This window comes from Leptosomus discolor, chromosome 6 (assembly GCF_034619465.1).
Source record: "Leptosomus discolor isolate bLepDis1 chromosome 6, bLepDis1.hap2, whole genome shotgun sequence".
NCBI classification, from domain to species: Eukaryota; Metazoa; Chordata; class Aves; order Leptosomiformes; family Leptosomidae; genus Leptosomus; species Leptosomus discolor.
This window is the reverse complement of record NC_141396.1, coordinates 25,765,577-25,788,129: the sequence shown is the minus strand read 5'-3', so window position 1 is coordinate 25,788,129 and position 22,553 is coordinate 25,765,577. Positions and strand designations below refer to the sequence as shown.

The window sequence follows — 22,553 nt, the reverse complement described above, 5'->3', positions numbered from 1 at the left end:
ACTCTCCTACCTTAGCATCCTTGGGCTTAACCACTTTCATGAAGGCACCTCTTACCAAGGCTTCCTCTCGCTCCCTCCTGGTTACTTTCCGAGTATCGAGAAATTTCAGGTTTGTCAATTTGTGCAGGACAAAATATCTGACAGGTAGCAAAATGCACACAGTTAAAATCCAGTAATAAACAAAGACATATTCACAGACTAAATGACTAAAAAATAACAGCAATAAACAGAAACAGCTTTTGTTTCTTCTCTCTGTTCACCTTTTTCATGCAACATAGTTAATGTAAAAAGTTACAATACTTAGTTTTCTCTCTCAAATGAAGCTTATGGTAAGTTGCTCATAACAATTTAATACTGAATGGATCAAACAGGCAACAACATTATCACCATGGGCATGTACGTTCTCTATAGGTATTAGTGAGGTATAAGGTATACCTAGAAATAGAATAAATTTAAAATTGTTTTGAATTCCTAGTTGGAAAAAGGACTTCCAAGTGATTCCAAAGATTCCACCCCACGTTGCAGGGGAAAATCAATCTGAGGCACAGGATACTGCCAGCTATCTTCTCTGAAAGAATTCTCAGGAAACATTGATTTGCTAACACTTCTTTGAATTTCTATTATGTTCCTCCAAAACCACAATGATCAGCAACATGAGAGACACATGAACAGCAAATCAGGGAGAAGTGTAGTTTGTCTTCTACCATCCCAAAACACTATCCTTTGTCTTGAAAGGAGTGTATGTCAGCATTCAAAACTCTTAACATTAAAAAAAAAAGAATTTGACAAGAGAAGGCATGGTGAGTTATTCCTGGTCTCTGCTTTCCAGGACTGCATTTTGACACAAGCATCATTTGGAAGAAGAATTCCAATTTGGTCCTGCCAGAAAAACAAGGTGTCCTTATGGCATATGGATCCCAGCTCAGGATGAAAGGCAGAGGAGCATAAGGAGAGACTATTTTTATGAAGAATATTTTAAGAATTCAAAGCTTTTGTTAGGGTCCATCAGTACCACAGCCTATTTATACTTTTTACTCAAAGTACAGCATCTTTTTAGCCTCCAAAAAATACTATTGGCTCCTTCCTTGCACAGGGAAAGAATATGGCAGATCAGAAACAACGTAAGGGACACAACAATGGGAAATCAAAATACCTAACCACCTCAAGGACATGTTATTTACATTTAGTCAACCAAATGTGAAGCAGACATTACAAAGTAAGGGAAGTGCCAGACTTTTGCTGACAGGGGGTAGAAAGGTGATTGATAATGTACCCCATGCCTAGCTGCTTTGCATAAAACTCCAGTCAGTCAGAGAGGCTCTTAATCGTACCAATCCCTTCTGGGCCTGGGAGGAAGGAATCAAAGTAGTAGAAAACTCTGCATAATATTTTGAAAAAGAGCAACACACACACACAGAAAAAGTGTTTTAAAAGGTGAGTTATAATACTGTTCTGAAGATCAGATATACATGTGAAAAATACTGTAAGACTCCCTTTCTACAACTGAGCAAAATTTAATGCTGCCAATAAAACTTTCCATCAAATACACCTTTCCTCTGAGGCAACAGCTTCATAAATTGCTAACAATTGAACTGAAAATGCTCAGTACTGAAATGCTCAGACAATTTAAATGTGAGTCCTAAATCTATGACTTTCAATTATATCAGAAGAAGAAAAAGAGTCACTTTACAAAACAGAACGTGTCCTAAGACCATTTATGAAGCAACAGCTACATAAGACTGACACATTCGCAGACCCGTCCCAGCTTTCCTGGCTGCCCTTCCAATCCTCCCTGGCATTTTGCTGGTCCTTATCTTTCAGTGGAGGAGCAGCTATCCATCTTGCATTACTGGCAGAAAAGCTCTGATGACAACAGATTCTTTCAAATGAAGACATGTACAGAAGGAAACAATATGTCAAGAGTGAAGAAGAGTGAAGCTAAAATTGAGTAAAGACACCCACTAAGTGTAGGGTGAAAAAAGATGAATATTCAGGTGAAGAAAACATCGGTATTAGAAAATCGGCAAATGTTTAATGATGGGATGAAATATGCCACTGAAAAGCAGGCTGCAACAAAAATGACAACAGACTAAGACAGCCCTGTCATCTATGCTGACTTTGGATCACAGCCCTAATGTCAGTCTCTCAATCATTTCAAAAGAGCTTAAAATTATAACAGCATTCCTTGATACAAATGTATTTTTGTATTTATAAAGCCACCCTGACTGCACTTCACAAAATAGAATTAGCACCAGTACTTGCCAATTCCATAAACAGAACCAAACACCCCTACCACATAAACTAAACAGCAACTACGCAGGTTTGGGGGTGATTTTTTTTTTAAGCTTGCAGTCCTTAAGGAAAGCAAGCATTAAAAAGTAAGAAACATACAGGTTATCCCACCAGTGGAACAATGGTATATCAGTGATTAATTCTTTTAAAAGGTGATTCAAAATACAATCCCATTTATTTGCATTTCTTTTACTAAATGTGGGATAAAAAGAATCTATATTATATGAAAATAATATGACACTTTTTTATTAAATGGCTGAAGAAAAGCATTAGGCTTCCTGGATACATTTTAGCTAGAAATAGGAGGATGCAGCTTCAATCTAAATGTAACACAAGTTTGCCATAAAAAATACAGGAAAGGATTACCAAAGCTCTGGAATGAACATTTTACAATACCAGTTCAACCCTTGTAAATTTAATCCAGGGTTATTTGTTACACAAAATCTCTTTACTGTGATGTATGACTTAGTTACTAAGGTTATCACAGCAGTATCCTAAAGTTGCAATGTACATAAAACATTTCAGTTAACAATGTAGGGAGGTTAACTCCCACAGATAACCTACTATCAGAGGGTTAGACCAGATGACATGCCTCTGTCAGCTTTCAGGAGCTATTGATGGTTCAATCAGTTTGTTTTGAAGGTAAAGTACAACAAAAGGGCACTAAACTTATTCAAACTGTCAACAGGGACTATCTGGAATGTTGCTTGCAGGTAAGTAATTTTGGGTGTTTTAAGACTATTACCGAACACCAATGGCTCTAGAAAAAGACAGCTACTAATAACACAGAATGCAGCCATCATAAAATACTTTATGGCAAATACTAGGATCCATAAATTGCATGACATTGCACCTGTTTTAGACTTGTAAAATCACTAGTTAAGAGAATGCTGTTTAATGAAGATAGATCCATCTAAATTTTACATTGTAAGTTTGGAAAGGTTAATTTTAGGTTAGAGGCTGGGGGGCAGGGTCTCCCTTCCCACCCCCCCACCCCCCCCTTTTTTTTTAAATAATTTTGAAACTTAGCATTACTCCATGTGCTCTGAGACTGCTGTTATTGGGTTTTAACATCTTTGCAGTGATGTGAAAAAAGGTGATGAGGATAAAGGTGAACTCCAGAGAGAGAAATAAAACAGAGACACTAGGAAGGTGCTTAGAGATCCATTTACCACTGCCTGTAAACTGATCTTCTAATTCATGATGGATTAAGGAAACAAACTATGTTAGTAAAGTTGCATCTTCTTTTGTCCAGAATCGTTCTCCCCCTCCTGACTCTCAGTGCCAAGTGTCCCGTGAAAATAAGCTAATAACAGATATCCATCACACCCACAGAGGAACACTCAGAGATGAAAAAAAGAACAGAGAATATCACATTTAATGTTATTTCAGTCTTAATTAAGTGAAAATGACAATAAAGATTAACAATTCATTTATCAATTTTGTAAGTGTTGCACGTGATTAGTATTATTTTAACAGTTTTTAACACAGACCTGTCAAGATACTGGAAAAGAGGGACAGGCTTGAGGGGGCATTTGTAAAGGAATGCAGTGAGTTTGGGATTCAACTATTATTGACATTGGCAAAAGCTTAATGGGGCAAAGCCTTCCTTTGAAGAAACATGTTGTAGTTCAGAAAGGGACAGAACAAAGACAGCTCTGAGATCAGCAGTTACTATTTATTAAACAATACACAACTGCAGTTTTTGTATAAAGAAATACTGTCTCTGATACTGACTCACTGTACAGCCTTTAACAAATCACAGACTTGTCTTAACTCTGCCCTACAAACACAGAAACTGAGACCTTTCGGTTACCTTACAGGTATATTCTGTGTATCTTTCTAGTTCTCTACAGTCATTACTTAAAACATAGTCCTTGAGTTATTCCCCCCACCCCAAAAATCAGTGATGGTTCATAAAATCCTAAGAGAAAGTTTCACAGGTGAAGTGACATGTTCAAGGAGAAAGTGTAACTGTTCCTTAAAGGATCACATGGAAGAAACAAACAAATCTATTTTAAAAATATGCAAGATATCATAACTGCACATGCTCTAAGTCTCAGAAAGTATTTACTTTCAATTTTTCTATTTTCTGTACTATTGTATTTCCTTTCTTTGACAATCATAGAACATAAAAAATAGTATGCCTAGTTCAAATTTTGAAGGGCTGATTATGCTCTTAGTTCCATTATTGAAAAGTAGAAATAATAAATAACCTGGAGTTGGCAAAATTACCTCAGCATTCAAATAGGAAGAGATGAAAACAAAAATCAGAAGGGTTGAGAAAACACATTTATGACTGAACTAGATTATCTTCTGTAATTGTTTCTTCTGCATCACAAAAAGGTTTATTCCTCTACCCCCACACCGTTACCCCACCAAACAGCATATAGCTGGCTGCAGAATTTCCATGTGCGACAAAACTTCTTCAATACAAAGAAGCCAGGTCATAAACCAACATCTTCCAGAACAGATGGCATGATGTCGGCATGAAGTGTGTTAGAGGATCACAGTGTCTGTATGTAACCTTGGCACTGCTTGGTGATGACCACGTAATTCTGAGGGGCTCTCAGGTCACTCAGAAATCCAGACCTCCTTTTAATACGTCAACATCCTCTGCTCTACCTCAATATAGCAAACAATTCTATGAATTAGAAAAACATCTCTCTATAATTATAGCTGTGTCTTGACCTACTATGTAACTATGGACAAATTGGGACTTCAATTTATTTGGCTGAACAAAAACATTGTAATAGCCCTTGCTCATAAATCCTTACAGTGGCTAATCTCAGTTTCAGATGGAAGTTGTGTGGCTATTTGATGTCTACCAAATACAGGTTTTTTTTCTTCCAGGTACTGTAGAAATGACAAGGCCTCATGCAAACAGTGAAGTAGCACAGAGTCACAGATTATACAGATGTAAAGGAACCCCCTAATCATCTCATTAAGTACATGAAAAACATATACAGAAGTACTACAGACTTCAATCCCTCCTGCTGAAAGAGAGCCTCAGCAGTAAGTTCACTGCTATTAATGAAGTATATTATCATTATTTTCATTACCGAGCACCGTCTCCTATTGCTTCCTGAATATGTATTTATATTACCATCCAAATTCAATAACAAGACTATTAAAAATAGATGAGTAGATTCAGTCTCAAAAAACCCCACTGAATAAAAAAAAAAAAAAAAAAAAAAAACACAATACAAGAAACAAAAAACCCAAACCTGCAAGGAAACTGAAAATGCTATTAGGGGACCCAGCATTTCACAGAATCAAACCTGTGGGATAGGAATAGCTGATTTAGCTTGAAAAGTTAATCCATACGAAATGCATGTACTTCCTTTCTTGCTGTTATATCTTAAGAGGACTTCATAAGGTTATCACCATTTGCTCCCCCTGCCAAAGATAGCATATCTAGTATATGTATTTTTAAGCTAATTTAAAATAAACTCAGGCATTTGTTTCCACTTGCCCTTGTTTCCATGTCAACAGCACTTAATGAATGCATCATTCCAGGAAACGTCAATAAGGAGCAAAGAAGAATGAACAAGCACTGAAAACTTCACACATGGCATACACCCTTCACAATCATATCGCTTTAATGAAAATAGGTGAGGTCACCTGCAGCATTTGCAAATGCTTTGTAATACATTCTGACCCAGATGATTTTTCACAGTTCAGTAACACCACGTTTGAAGTTTTCACTGCAAACAATATACCCACAGGACTGACCAAGTGCGGGTACAAAAGAAGCAACCAGCAATTACTGTGTTGACTTCTGTTACTTTGATCTCCGGGTCATGACCTTTGCTTTCATACAGTCTTCAAAGTAGAGATTGTAGAATAGGTTATTTTAGAGGACGCACTGTTTTGCAAGCTATTTTTCTGTGTTTCTTGCTTCCTGTTCGAGCCAAAAGCATTTAAAATTTTTCTATCACCATTACAATTTAGATACTCTGCTTTCCCTTGCCCTCATCCTCAAGATACGTTTATAAAATATCACCTCCCAAATACAGAAAGCTTGAAATATAAGAACTAATAGCATTTTTTTTTTTTAACAGAAAGAAACTAAAGCCATTTTACAATGATGTAAAAAACCCATGAGTTTTTAAAATGAACCAAAGAAGTTTGCTTATAAAAATACCGCAGAGGGAACTTCCCATTTTCTTTTCCTGTCCAAGCAAAAATTCCAATAACAAACATAGAAATGTTTTCAACAATTTGTTCTCCTAAACATTTCAAAGGTAAAGAGGAATAACAGGGATGGGGGAAAAATAGTTTTCTTTCTTCTTTTTCTAAAAAAGTAACTACTTTGAGAAAAAGTCACAACAATGTTTTTGTATAAAATCTACTTTTAATGAAAAACTAGGGAAAAGCTTTAGTATTGAAATTGATAGAAATGGTACACCAATGGATTACCTGAGGAACCAGATCATACAATCTTGACAAAAAAGCATAGTTTTATACATTTTCCAATTATTTAGGATAAATCTAATTGTTTTAAAAGATGTAATACTACCTTTCATCTCTGTTACTAGTATCACAGTAAATCACTGGACCTTGAGTTTTTAAAAATTTGATTTTCCACTGTTTTTGTCAGGTTGAGATTTTGGGGGGTTTTAACAGACCTTTTCAGTTTGTTGGAATGAGAAGATTAAGTAAAGCTTTGATTTCTAGCACCTTTCTCTTTCTGGTTGAGGAATTAAATAGCCTGAACTCTAATTGAACTCAGAAGGAATGAAATTAAAGCTCAATGAAAAATGAAGCTGTGGTTCCAATAGTCACTGCAAAAATTTCCAAAAAGTTGTTCCCATTCAGAACAAAACAAAATCAGTTAAAGTTTATGGTAAAGAAAAATGTTTACATAATTCAGATTCAATGAAGTGCAATCTTTTGATGCTTTCTGTGTGACAAATTTTCTAAAAAAAAAATAATCTTATTAAAAATGGTTACTTCAAACCCTTAAAACATGCTGAAACTGGCCATTTCAAATGTTTGCTTTTGAGATTTGAAGGAATACATTTGATAAAATACAAATATTTTCTCAGTCAGGAGAGCTTGCTGCTATTCAATCTGTGAGATAAATCTGCATTTTGGGGGGAAGAAAAAAGTTGTGTCCAAGATGCTTCAGGATATGTATTCAAAACTTTGAGTTAGCTATTCAGAGTAAAACTAGTAGAGTACTTTTAATCATTTCCACCATGTAGGCAAATATATTCCCTGAAAGACAGACAGACAGACAGTTAGATTGGGTTTTGAGTTTAACGTTGTCTGGCAAGCACATTTCATATAATGTAACAAATAATTACGGAAAAGGATCAGGAAGCTTTCATTATAGCAGCAGAACCATAAATCATTCAACTAATTAGAAGTCCATTCTTCTGTCTTAAAAGAGCTTTAATTAACCTAGTTTATACGGAAAAAATACACAGGTTTTTGAAAAATTAAGGGGAAAGAAAATGGAAGCAATGTTGCAGTTTCCAGAAGACACATAAATACAATCACTTCACACTTTGACATGGTGGTTTGCCACGATGTGACCTAAAACTACCTTGACCTCCCTGAAATCAACATTTTTGCATTGAAATGAAACAACAGATATGCTTGTTTTGATGTATGGCTGTGTGACATATTATAAATATTACATCATGTAACCACAGAGGATGTCAATCAATAAAGAATTTTTTCAGATGGCACTAAATGAACCATGGGTCCTTGCCCTTGAACGGTTCCTTTAACATACTACTTTTGCTTAAATGATTAATAGGAGACATATTGTCAGAAAACATACTTAAAGTGAAAAACAGTAAACTGTAGAAATATCATTCATTTTTTAAGCAATTCTCTAGCGCAAATGTCACATAAATTTACATAGAAACAGCACTATTAGACTCTCCTAAGCTGGATAGTAGGCATACCTTCTACTTAAGTGTGAAAGCAATGGGAAAGTATTTTATTAAATCTAGGCTGCTCTACTTGGTGAAACCAAAATGCTACAGCTAATCTGGATTCAAAAGTTGAATTGTTAGAAGGTGAAAATCTTCAGGCTAACGATAACCTAGAAATCCTTCTCAAAAATCTGGAACAAAGAAAAAAGCATATGCACACGTGGGACAGCTGTGCTGCTGTTTCAACCTACAGTATTTATGAGCAGTAAACTGATGCATCGAATTCATGCCACTTCCCAATAAACCTGCTTTTAGTCTGTGCCACTTTGTATTGTTTTCTACTAACTCCTACAGCAAGGTTCGGATTACATGAAGATAAAATCAGAGTTTTAGTACATAACTCCAAATACTGTGGGTGATCTGCTAATAGAAAGTAAGCTAAAGCTCTGCAAGGTCGGCAGCGTGATGACCAGTGCTGCTTGGCTCTGACTTGCCTCAGACAGTCATTTTCAGCCAATGTGAAAAATGCCAGCACACAAAGACTGAAATCTTGTGTAAGATGTGAGCAAGGAAAAAGAAATTACTTTTTTTTTTTCCTAATAATCAATGCCTCGCTTGCCCAATGGTTATAGCTACGAAAATTATGTCACTTCAGCAGACATTCCCTATGTTTTGGATCTATACTCACAGTCATCATCAGTCACAAGTATTTTTATTTTTTAAAAAATAACCCTTTTAATTTTTAGCAACATTTCAGTTGGATCAGTTGGACATATAGTATTTTATCAGGCTTCCATGATAATTTCCAGATGACCTTTTGTGTAATCTACCTCATTAAAATTACATTACAGAGATAGTTTGGGTTTTTTTTAATTTGAATCTAAACAGTAACTGCTCTGAGTAACGCAGTACAACATAGGAGGAGTCCTTTCTTCCGTGTTCTTTAATAATGCCTCGATAACTACAGTAGAAGAAACTCATCGCCATAACTGAATGTTAGCAGAAGACAATGCAACTGGCTATCCGAGTGTAGTGATTTATTTTTCTTTAATTGACTGCCACCTTTAGTGTATGTAAATGTTGCCTTGCCTTACCTTACCTTGGCCTTAAAGAAGGAAAGGCTGTAAGCAGCCACATATGAGCACCCATATTCAGGAAAACATGTGCACACGTGCTCAACTCAAACACATGCTGTACAGCACCGAAATATTTCTTGAAATAGGGTTCCTGAGAGTGATCTCGCTGAAATACGGTTAGTCAAATTCCCAGGTGTTTGACGTCAGAATATACCACAATGCTTTCAAAATAGAGTAGGTGTTTGTTTGAGACTCTGAGTTGGTTTTAGTTCAACATTTTTCCCCTAATAAAACTGCCGTACCTTATCATACCTACAAGTTAAAAGACTAACCTGTATCTCTGGTAGTCATCTTCATCCTTTTCTTTGCAGACGAGTTCATTTGGGCAGGCCACGTTTCCAAGTAAACTGAGATACTGTAGTGAGGGTACAACTTCAGCCAAATGGTCCAAAAGGGTTTCTAATTCTGTTATGTGTCAAAGGTTGTGGGTTAAGAATTCAATGACATTAATGAAAAAAGCATTTAGAGTTCCATCACTGCTGATTTAAACATACATTTCAATAACTGACAATCAAATTTAGTATGGCATTCGGGAAAATGTCACATTAATTGTTCCAAGGGCAAACAGGGATAAACTTCAGTCAGCTTTTTGGCATGGAATGAAAGAATTTGGCTGTTTTGTCATTCTTTTCTCCTCCTTTCTTTCCTAGGTGGTTCACTATAAAACATTAAAGCTTTGACAAAATGATGGATGCTGTGTAGTAAAATGGCTAGCAATTGCTGGAGCCATGAAACTTTTCCAGCATGGAAACAAACAGTTAGTTTCACAGCACATTCATCACTAATATATTCAGTCCACTGGAAAATGAGTTTAAAAAAAAAAATAAAGAAAAAAGTCAAACCACAACAACCCACTTTCACTCCCAGCATACAAATGCTTTGAGGGCACAGCAACACATGTGTAATTACTCAATTAGTGTATGTGAATTAATGCTTCACTATGTGCAACTTAAAGACTTTAGTGTTACAAGTATTTTTTACATGAAGCTTTAAAGTCTCGTAAAGGATAAAATTTTTCATTAAAATAGCCTCATATTTTGGTGTTCATGAGGCTTTTTCACTTAACTATATTCATCAGACTATAAATAATGATGATACACCTTTGATATTGTAAAATATATTAAAACAAACAAAGAACAAAGGTTAAGCTCTCTTCTAATCACTGCGATATTGGAAAGCACAGCTTAGGTTTAAGCATAACAAAAATATTACACCATTTGCACCCTGTTGATTTATCAAATACAGCAAATTATTTTATTAAAATATTGTGTGACAGACTCTAAGACTTGAACGATACATTCTTATTTACTTCAATTTACATGTAAAGAAAAAGGCATGATTCTCAAAAAAGATGCCATTCGTATGCATGTAAAAAGTTTTCAATGTCTAACAATTCACTGACTTAGACAATAGCAATAATTATTCAAAACCATTAAAGGGCATTTCATTGCTCTGTTTTTATCCACTCCTGCTGTAAGTGACCATAACTATTGTTTTAAATCCTCAGTTCACTTGTGTTGCTATTATTTATATTTGATTTATGTGTTTGTTATCTTTGTTATTTTTAGCTGATAGAATTTACTTTATTTCTTCATCTCAATATCTTAAGGGCAACAGAAGCAATACAGAATGTAAAGGGCAGCTTCATTGTTAAAAATATGGTCTTCCTTTTGTAAGTCTGAAATTTTATTTTATTCTCAAACACACGTGAAGATCATACCGACAATTACTAGTTTCAATATAGTAAAAACAATGTATCTACACTCATAGTTGATGTTCGGTCCCATAAGGCCTGAGGAATCATACTTAAAATACTTTTCGCAAGTGAGAAATCTTAGGGTTTTGTAATTCATTCTATGAATTAATTAAAAAGGTAAAAATGCTAACTTTTAATTTGGCAAAGCCACATTACAGAATGCTATATGCCAGTAAGTACCAAGCAGACCCTAAGAAAAACTGTCTTTTTGTAGCACCATATGATATAAATCTTCTTTGTCAGCCAGGATGAATTTCAAATCAAAATTTGGTGCTAATGCTCCAAGGTGGAGCATAGGAGGTTCCACATTAACATAAGGAAAAACTTTTTCACTGTGAGGGTGACAGAGCACTGGAACAGGCTGCCCAGAGAGGTTGTGGAGTCTCCTTCTCTGGAGACATTCAAAACCCGCCTGGATGCGTTCCTTTGTGATCTACTCTAGGTGGTCCCACTCTGGCAGGGGGTTGGACTAGATGATCTTTCGAGGTCCCTTCCAACCCCTAACATTCTGTGATTCTGTGATTCTTGTATCTGGACCTCAAGCTCATATATAAACTTTTTCATGGCCCTTTCAGGAAGTATGTGACTGTGAGGAGAAGGTCACAAACTATTTTTCCACACATGGTCAAGCGACAGGCTTTAAAAAAATTTCCTAAGACTGTTAGAGAAGTGCTTGAATCTGGCACCCTCCCTCAGCCAGGAGAAACACTTAATTTCTTGCAGGATTGGCTAAGTTGCAAAAAGGTTCCCTGAGAGAAATAGTTCATTATTACAAAAGACAGTTATTTCCATAACAGCAGTCACACACAGGGTGTCAGCTAACACAAGGCTTAGATTGTATCTGGCCATTTCTTATCGAAAGGAAAAAAAGACAAAACCACAATCCAGACTTTTTGCTTCTTTTATGCAGTAAACATGCAGAATTTTTGCTTGTCAATGCAGTAGAGTTTTTTTCTGTGGTAGAAGCTTTTCTCCCCAACACTTTGTTGAATGTGGAGTATGACATGTATTCTAGCTCCCATCTGACCACGCAGACTTAGGGACAAATATCAAAACACATTCAGATACAGAATGATGAAGAGCAGTGTCAGCTCACGTACAAAGTGTAAGACTATGCATCAAAGTCCTATGGAAAGAAAACGGAAAGATACCAAATTCACTAAGAGTTTTGGGTAAATAACAGTAGTTGATAATCTGCATCTCAAAAATCTAAATCTTCCCAAATTTGGAAATCAGTGTCTAGATTCTGATATCTCATATCTAAACCTTAGCATTGATTTTAGATGCAGAAACACTCTTCTAAAAATTATCTCGGGCAAGTATGACCAGGAATCACACACAGACCTCTTATCGTGCAGTTCTATGTGAGACTCAGATCTTTTCTTTGTTATCATTTGCTCATCTCCCTCTACTGAAATAGGTATTTAGCATCCATTATTTTAATTTCAGCTGCAACAGAAACAGAAACATGTGCACAGGACAAACCCCAAGAATCGGACATAATCACTTCAAAAGTAGAAGGTCACTAATCCACAGAAAAGTTGAAACTATTTTTGGGCTGTCCAAGCCTACAAAACAGGATACCAGCAATACTTAAGAACAAACCAACCTGTAACTTAAGATAGTCAACTTTTTTTGTAACAGAATCAGCAGTTAGATCATAAATAAAATAATTAAGATTTCTCTTCTTTAGGACTTTATATTTTCTCATCCCTCTTAAAAACAAAACAAAATGCAAGGTACAGATTATTTTTCCAAGAAGCCCTGTCTACCTGTCATCACAGTTATTTTTTACAAAGCATGTAGGAAAAAATAAATGCTATCCTGTTCAAATTCTTATGATTAAGTGTTTCTCAGAGATGATGCATAAGTCTTGGTGCACTTCTAGTATACTGTTTAGTTAATTAGCATGTCATATACTTATTTTAATCACAATACTGGAAGTATGCGATGCTACCAAAGGCATAAAGTCTTTCTAAAACAATGCTAGGAAAATACAGAGGGAGAAAATCAAAAGCATGTCTGAAATTTTATTGCCAGCTTCCTTTTTATAGTTTATTGTTGCAGCTTAAGGAGTGCCATATTGGTGCAATCAGAGCCAAAGAGCTGCAAAATCCTGCTGTGCCAGTTCTAAGAGCACTTTCAGCTCCATTCTCTTCGAAAAGGAAAGCCACAATTAAATCCATGGACGGTGGTGGTGAAAATTTTTTTTATTTATTTAAGGGTCTGTGACAACAGCCCTGAACTGCTCTTTCTGAAGTCAGGTCACCAGGTGAATACGTAGCAATGATGCAAATACTTACATTGTAGTCTATTGTTTGAAAACTCGCTTGAAGTGTCACTGTTATGACAATTAAAGTGCCTTAGTGAAGCAATCCGTCTCCTAATTCAACACTGTCATGATTACCAATCTATTAATGCCTCTCTTCCTAACAGTTGTTGACTAAAATAAAATTTTTTAATAAAAATTTTAAACTCTTTAGCTCACAAGTTGAAACATTAATTCTCAGCAATTATACACAATGGTCCTCTCCAACAACACACTCTGGCCTCCATGAATAATTAACAGAAACATACTAGACATTCTTTAAAATTTCATCCTCATCAAAAGACTATTTCTAGTTTTAAATTAGGGAAACAGTTATAAGAACTGGGTATCTCTCATACTCGAATTAACTCTTTTAAGCCTCTTCATTATGTTATGCATATGTATATGACACATGCATATTTACAGTAGACTGTTCACAGCATACATACACACAAGCATACACAACCATGTCACCACATTTTCTGTTCAGAAAAACAAATGCTACCAGCAACACTGAGACATTAACAATAGAACTACTTGAAAAATACAGTACTACGGTGGGTCCAGTTAAACTGCAGAGCAATATAATTTTTGTAAGTTTTATGCAACCAAAATGTCCTACAAATAATTATGTTCTGACTTGTCTATTTTCACTCACTATCTGGTACCCAAGAACATAGTATTTGAGGTTCTTCAGGTAGCAAAAAGAACAAGCAAAAGCCCAAAGCAAATGATGCCATCTCCCTTCTCTGGCTAAGAATTAACTGTCTATGCAAGCTCATAACATTTTTGTTTGTTTTGTAGAAAATTCTGTAGCCTGGATTAAAATTCTAGTGCTAGTCAGGACTATGGTCCCTTACAAACCCTTCAAAATTAGTTACACAGTATACAAGACTACTACCAAGGAAGGATTGGTGTGATTAAAAGTTAAATTGTCCCCAGGTAATATTACATTTGAACAAGGTCAAAGCTGTAAACTCTGAGTGACACTTCACTTAGTCAATTTTAGGAGAAACTCACAACAGGGACAAGCCATTTTGATGCTAAGCTGTGTGGATTCACACAGAAACTGCTGGATGATATCTCACATGTTCCACTATTCCAGACCTCTGTATTCTCAAGAGTCTCTTTAGCTGTGTCCTTTCAGTAGTCCCTCCCGAGCATATTTCCAGGGAACAGACACTGCATGAATCCTTTATAGAGAGTAATGTAAGGGTCCAGCTGCTTTAAATACTGAGGACTGGTGCTGGTCATCCCCAAACTCCGTACTGTTCCCTCTCTTACGAGTATTCCTGGTATAACCATATTCACAGTTGTTCTTCAGGGACAACTTCTGGTCAAATATATGCAGAAAGACAACCTTTGCTAACAGTTCCTAAATGAGTTTATTTTACATAACTCTACACAAATGCTATGCTAACATATAACTGTCCAAACAAAGCTATACATATTTCCTATTTTACAACTCAATTAGTTTTTGCATATAGTTTGAAGTGTGTACGAGAATCCGGGATTTCCTTCTGTAACCTTTTGCTCTGCTAGCAATTCCTTTTGCTAGTCACATACTCAAATACACTGACTATAAGAAAAGTAATCATTCTTGTTCTCTCTCTCAGTGCTTTCCAAGCTGCTCCACCATTTTCTTCCAAAAAAGTTTGTATTTAGTCTTTTCATATTTTTAGCTGCAGGAGAGCTTTTCGTGTTAATGGCCTTCTGTGATTACAGCTTTTGGAAGTTCTTGGAAGCAAAGAGACAAAGTAAAGAGCAGGCAGCTTTACACTAAAAATATTTTTGAAATACATACATAGAGAATATCATAAATATCACAAAGAATTCCAGACCACCATGTAGAAAGACCCAAAACTGTCATTCAAAAGCTTTCTGCCAACTAACCATCTGTCATGCAGGTGCTGCAATCAACCTAACATTAAAACAGCTGGATAGCACTTCTACCAGAGTCATAAATAAGCAACATACCTATATTTATTCCCATTTGAAACATTTGCTTCAATTAAATTTATCAGAAACATGATGTAGCAATCACAAGCTATTCCATAGGCAAATGGCCTTGAAGCAGAAGTTACCAGTTCTCCTCTGAATGCAGTGTGAAAAGATCTTTGCCACCTGAATGCTTTCCCATTAGAATGTGCTAGGGCTTCAAGGTTGGATAACCATGGAAATAGCTTGCAATATGCAAGTATACATCTTCCCCTTCTCTACGTGCAATAGGATGCCACACACAGTCGTTTGTATGCCACACTGTGGCCTGAACCCTATCTGGTAGGGAGGTAGGACCTTGAGAAAAGGCCTTATTCACAGGCTTTAAAACCATTTTCTCAAGAAAGAAAAGGTGCGGCACAGGCAGTAATTAACTAAGTCCATGCAACTCATGGAGAGTAAATACGGAAAAAAGATCATACTCTTTCTACTGGAGCAGCATTAGTTTTCTCTATGTAGCTGGAGTTGCCAGTGCTATTAAGGGTATTTCAGAAAGCCCATGGTTCCAAGGCTGCAGATTTGAACACCAGGTTTCAATGTTGTTAGGTACACAAAAGTGAGAAAAAGGAGAAATGTTTCATTTCTATTCCTGTAATTAAATTACACTTCTGGTGCTCTACAGAGGTCCATCCTCATACCATATGTCCTTTCTTTCAAAACTTTTTTTTGTTTGGATTTTTTTTTTAAGCACTATTCTGCCCAATTGTTGCTCAAGGTCCCCAAGGCAACACAAAGACTATCAAGAATAAAGCATCAGCTCGGTATTTTTTGTAAAGTTCTGATATCTGGAGAAAAGCAGTATTCCAAGCACTGCTGTGGAACAGGATAGGGAATCGCCTGGACTGGAGACTACCTCCGTCTTCCATAGATGTCTTCTATTAGACATGCACATTACTTAATTTTTAATTCAGGTACACTTCACTCTAGAAGAAAGTTTTTTGGCTTATCAGGTACTGCAGCTCTCTAACAAGCCATGCTCAGATTTAGCCAAATCCACATATATGGCATGAAGAGCTCAGAAGTATATGAAGGAAGACTTCTGCACCATTTCAGCTTAGATCTTTGTTCAGTGGAGATCAGTATCTGTGCATAATAGAAGATAATTTATGTCTTTAACATATTCACTCAATCTAAACATCAAGTCCTCAGCGCTTAACGTAATGACATTCTGGTGAGACTGGGACTTCTAGGTCTTCAAGCATTTCAGGACAATGTAGGAACAAGCACAAAGGCAAAATAAATTACAATCTACAGTCTGGGGGTTGAACAAAACCAAAACTGTTAGGAATTTACGATGAGACGTCTGTGAAGACAGATTATGCCAGAAATACTTATTGGTACATTCTTTAGTTGAGGTACCTGATACATGCTGTTTTCAAAGACTCAAAACCATATAAACCTTAGATCTGAACCACACTGATATCTCCTCTTGCTATAAGTAATGCATATACCATTACGGGAGTTCTGCCCAGCTCTAGATTTCCCGCTCTATGGTGTGAAACAGCTTGGTTTTCCTCTAAACCATTCAAAACCAAGACTTACATTCAATGTCTACATTCTACACCTACATTCAACACTTTTATTCTAAACCAATTTTGGTATCAGTTCTTCAGAAGTATATAGAACATATGTTAAACGGACGACCAGGTCACTGGACTAAGTAAAGGAATAGGGCTTATACTTCAGAGAATCACAGATCTGGTTCGTTATCAGACCTGTCTATTTTGAAGTGAGGCAGTGAACACCATCTAATTTTCAGCATACAGGTATATATATTTGACAAATTATCAGTGTTGCCCTTTTGAGTAGTTTAACAAATACTAAAAAGATTGAAACGTAAACAAAATTGCAATGCCTATACTATATAGTCCCACTGTAACATCAGCCACGATCAGCATAGTGAAAAGCCATGAAACCTCACACGGCTATAATGTGTACAGTGGAATAAATCTATTCAGAAGTTTCCTGACTGATTCTCAGTATCTAGTGAACACACTTAAAAAGAGAAATGAGGCTTCCCATTACAAGCATAGGTTTTTACAGTCACAAGTCCTCCTTCAAAACCAACTTCCTACCTACCACCCATCCATCTTACTCCGTACTGCTTTCTGCCATCCATTGTGTCTGATAGAGAAACTAAGATGGTAAGTTTCCTCAAGTAAATCAGACTTTTGTAAAAACAAACATACTATACACATGAAAAATGCATGTTAGAGACCTGTAATCCAATAATGCACATTGTTGATAACTATCCTTTATGTATTTCAGCTATACAGAGTGCATTTTTAAAATATTTTTAATAGATTACGCATTACAAAAAAGTTAAGATATAACACTAGGAAACTGTTTTTAAAATAGTAATATTTAAATTTGCTTCTTCCATTTCTAGTAGAAAAACTGATAGTGGCCTAACTGTAAGTGAAATACGCAACCACCATTTGAAGAAAAAAAACCTAGATGATTCTCCTAAGTATTTACGTAATTTTAGAGATAAGCTTTCACATTTGTGCGGTGCACCCAGACATTATATTAGGAGGGCCCAAATATTATTTACAAATGCAATGCCACACAATAAATGAACCATGTAAAAGGAGTAGAAAGCTCTTATCAGAACTATCAAAACAGGATCTGGATCAAAATGAAGTCAAAATAGCAAAGAGCACAGTAATATTAGGAGATACCCAAGAAAGCTCTCATGTGAGTTTTAAAGTTTACATGTTATTCCAGTTTTCACAGGGTCCAGTTTGGCTTTTTGTTTGTTTTCATATATCCCTCTCTCTCCATATTATTTAAGTATACGTGGTAATACTCCACCAATTGAAGTTTTGTTTCAGAGCAGTATTGTTTGTGTCCTTTCTGTACCACTACTGTCATATACTAAACAATCTTTCCTGTAACGTATTTCATCATTCTATTAAATGTACATTTTTATTTGAACATTTGTCAAAGAATTCTACAGAGAAATCATTCATTAAAAAAAATTATTCAAGTTGAAGAGAGACCCTTTTCAAAAACAGTAATCACATTGAAGAGAGGAATCTGGAAGGTGTCCGTGCTACGGAAGACTGCTGTATCTTCCCTACAAGAGATCGCTACTCTCTAGGGCTCAAAATGTTAATGATGGACAGCTGTTATATTTTTCTTCTCTGGGCAGTTTGTATACATTAGGTGTTTTACAAGCATTTCTGTAACTCTTTTATTAAATTATTGGCAGCACACCACAAAATGTATACATTATTTCTATAACCTACATAGCTCAATACTCTCAAAGCTCTAACTTCATAGTTTTAACATTAAATTTAAAAAATCCCAGGCAAGATCAAATCTTTCTTATCATGTTATCAATGACTTTGAGAACTTACTCACTTGACAATAGTATTTTAAGAATGTCTGTGAGACCAGTGGGAACTTTAAAGAATACTACTGACAGGATAATTTTTTTCCCCTCTGATTTTGTTCACTAAGTTCTTATTCAATACACCTGACCTCCTTTTGGTAAGTACAAAGCTCCCCCTTGACACTCCCCCACCCCAAAGGACAAACACTCACATGCTTTTGGGTCTTATGGCCAAATTTACACTTCATGCTTTGTAGAAGGGATATGCTGCACCAGACATACTACTACTATAGCATCAGCAAAAATATCCTTGTACGTTCTTCATCAAAGTATGCCCAAAGTTACTATGGGAAAATTAGTTAATAATCAAGTCCTTGCCCAGTCCTTGTGGATAATTATGTTTTTCAGACCATTATCTATAAGCCTACAGACTATGGGCTCTGGTTCAGCAGAGTACTTAGGCAAATGCTGAAATATTTATTCTGAATAAACTTAAGCATATGGAGCAATATATATAGTAAGCAATAACGTCAGGCATATGGAGAAGTCACTGGTTATGAATGGACTTAATCATCCATCTAAATACTTTAATGGATTAAAACCTTGATTTGGACAGCATTTTATATGAACTTTAGAGTTGAAACATCGAGAATACAGTGACTTCCTTTTACATTTGTGGTTGCACAGCAGCTAGAAAATTGTGAATATTACCACTTCATTAAATCAGAGAAAGGTATTACATTTCTTTGTGTATTTTTTAAAAAATTTTATTTTAATGTTTTAAAGAGCTATTTAAAGTAGAAAAACTTAATAGCGTTTTCATGCACTCTGTATTCCACTAGAGGTCAGCCTGCAACAGAACCCCAAGCAAACACTGGAACTGCTGCACATTGATAGCACTGATATTTTCTTTCTCTATTTTATGTATTAGAAAGATTTCTTGAGAGCCATAACTTAGATCTCTCACTAAAATGGAGCAACAAGAAGATATAATGGCGCATTTCATTTATGAATGACCTATAATACATTACTATGAAGTATTCCAGGTGCCAAACGAGAGAATGCTTTGTCTGGACTTGAACTATATTTCACATACTTTAATTTGGCTGACACATAAAACTCATTTGACATTTTGCAGGTATTTCTTTGAAAGGATATTTGGTTCTTGTTGAGCGTTAAGGTATGGAGGTGGGGTAACCTGGGTAGCAGAAGGTCATTTCCAAGTAGATTGTTGTCCAAGATCAGCTCTTCCAAGTAACTGAATGTTTTCAGTCCTTCTAGTGACCTGCAAATGACAAAGGCAACAGGAAAAATGATACTCCACTAAATCAGGGAGGCCATTATGAGCTGAAATAAATATTTTAACCTTCCCTTTCAGAAGTGGGAATAGTTTTGGTTTGGGCCTGTCAGAAGAGTGAATGACAAGCATTAGTGGCAAGGGGAGTGCTGGCACTGCAACACATCCTTCACATGCTGGCAGGATGAAGGATGGGGGTCACTTAGTGAGTAGCCAGGATCCAAAACAAAAGGCTTCAGATATGGGGCCTGCAGGATGAATTTGTCAATGTCTTGTGCCTTCAGGCACCCAGCCTCGCCTGACCCTAACCTCCATTCCCAAGATAAATAACTCTGTCACAGTTCACCTTCATTCCCTGGACACAAATTTAAGTTGTCATCCATCATTTCTGCCAAGAAATATCATACCCCACTAACAATAATAAATACAACTTCAAGTATCATTTCTTAGCTGTTACCTTACACGTAACAATAGGAAATGGAGAAAGGATTTTTTTTTCCTTTTTATTAACCACTTAATTTGTTTCTTGAGTCCCTGCAAACAAAATAAAACATTCTCTACAAAATAACATGCAGAATCACTCCAGACAGAACAGGCATTTGCTTTCTGTTCAGAACTTACTGTCCCACAGTCAAGCCACAGGTCAGACTGCAGAGAGCAGCTTTAAAAAGTAGCATTTCACAATATGGAAGTGCAGATGATGGCCTGTAAATAAACAAGATTCTGGAGGTATTCCTTCCTCTGATAGCAAAGTACAGGGAAAAAAAAAATAAAAAGAACACTTCAGTACCTTGTTAAAGCATCTATTCCAAACTTGATTCTTAGTGCTCACACATTCCAACAGGGGAAAAAACCCCACACATTAATCAATTAAGACACATGGTATATGGAGCATACGCATAGACACGCATTCACAGCTCATTCACCTACCAGACACCTAAAGATATGCTGAGACTGCATGACTTGACAGCTGATCTACTATGCCTACCAGTGGGAAGATCATCACTGTATCTCCCAGCTGTTTTATAAAATGTGATGAATAAGGGAGATGCAGTCTATACTATTTATTCGGTTTCCAATGACATTTATACTGAGGGGATTTCTTCACCCTCCCTCCAGTTTTTGGCAAAGATCAAAATACAGCAAAGGTCCCTGTTAGAAAGTTCTACAGGCACTACTACTGGAGGAAAATACAAATATTATTATAAAGTATATGAGTTTCAAATTAGGCAATTTAACATTCATCTGTCCAACAAAAACAAGATACCGCTTTTGTAGATACAACTTACTGACCACTTATAAATCACAGTTAGAGGGTTCAAACAACCAAAAGAAATCAAATCCGTGACCTTTACACTGATTACTGTACACTAAACTATGAATATTCAAGTAACATTCGCGCAACACTGAAACAGTGTATTTCAGTCCAAGGACTTCAAGCACCCAGTCTTTTGACTTGGCGTTCTGAAAGGGAGGTAGAACCACTACTAATGCCATTTTGACGCTGAGCAGCCAGACCCAAAGAAAATTTGCCACCCTTAAGGCATAGCTATATCATTACAATGCACTGAGACTACAATTTCTGAAGCTGAAAGTACAAAAGCCTGTATTATAAACATTATACCAAAACTACCACCACACTGACAGTCACACTCTTTGCACTTGCCTTTAACAAGCTGTTTCAGAAAAAACTCAACTCAGCCTACATAAACTGTACACTGTTAATGCTGGCATGCTGTATGAAGCTATTTCAGCAAAGGGTCACAGCAGACTTGGATTTGCCAAAGTCAGGATCAGAAGAGAGATCAGCAAACATTTCAGACAGTGCTTTCCCCCAAGTACCTTTAAAAGACAAAATAACCCAGAAGAAATAGCAGTGAGTTTATCAAGCTGCTATGAGTTTTCATTTCAGTTTATTTGACAAACCTAGTTTAGCAAATTCCCCTTAAATACTCTTTATTATACAAATAGTGGATTATTTCCAAACCTCACATTTCAATGTAAGACTTCGACTTGCCAAAGGAGTTCAGAGAAGGCCACCCCCTTGTCAACACCACAGAGCCTTATGGGATGTTAATAGGTCCTTTGTGAAAAAACATTGCTTGGGCTCTGGTCAGTGTCAGCATCAAAATACACATTGTTCCTGAGTTATGTTATGCAAATATAATACTCTTATCATGAGAATCAGCAAATGGTTGGCAACTGGCAAGGAGAAGAAAGAGCACATCCAAAACTGCTGCAGGGGAGGCATAAAACAAAATGACAAGCCATGAAGTGGGACAAAAGGCCTTGAAACACTAGAGGGAGTTGCCTGTTGAAACAGCCTTTCTTTCACAAGCCTGGGCTGAACACAAGGGTGCTAGTTTCACAGATAGGCAGAGAAATCTCCTTACACCTGCCTGGTTTTGATAATTTTTGCCATGTAATGTTATTAGCTGCTCAGTTAAAAAGGAGCCATGTTACACAGGGTGTTGCTTATTAATTGTCGTTTTCATGCAGCGTGCACTTGGTGATTTAATCACCTACATTCAGAGTCCA

General features: G+C 36.3%; 1 protein-coding gene across 1 annotated transcript in view; it reads right to left on the bottom strand.

Annotated features, from left to right (window-relative positions):
• LRMDA (leucine rich melanocyte differentiation associated) overlaps positions 1-22,553 on the bottom strand; it is a 691,665-nt gene that overhangs the window by 281,925 nt on the left and 387,187 nt on the right. Inside the window, exons 3-5 of the mRNA XM_086467215.1 lie at positions 19,877-20,003; positions 9,592-9,731; positions 11-137 (exon numbers count right to left, since the gene is read on the bottom strand). Coding sequence (XP_086323341.1) covers positions 11-137; positions 9,592-9,731; positions 19,877-20,003 — 394 coding nt within the window. The remainder of the gene's footprint in view (positions 1-10; positions 138-9,591; positions 9,732-19,876; positions 20,004-22,553) is intronic.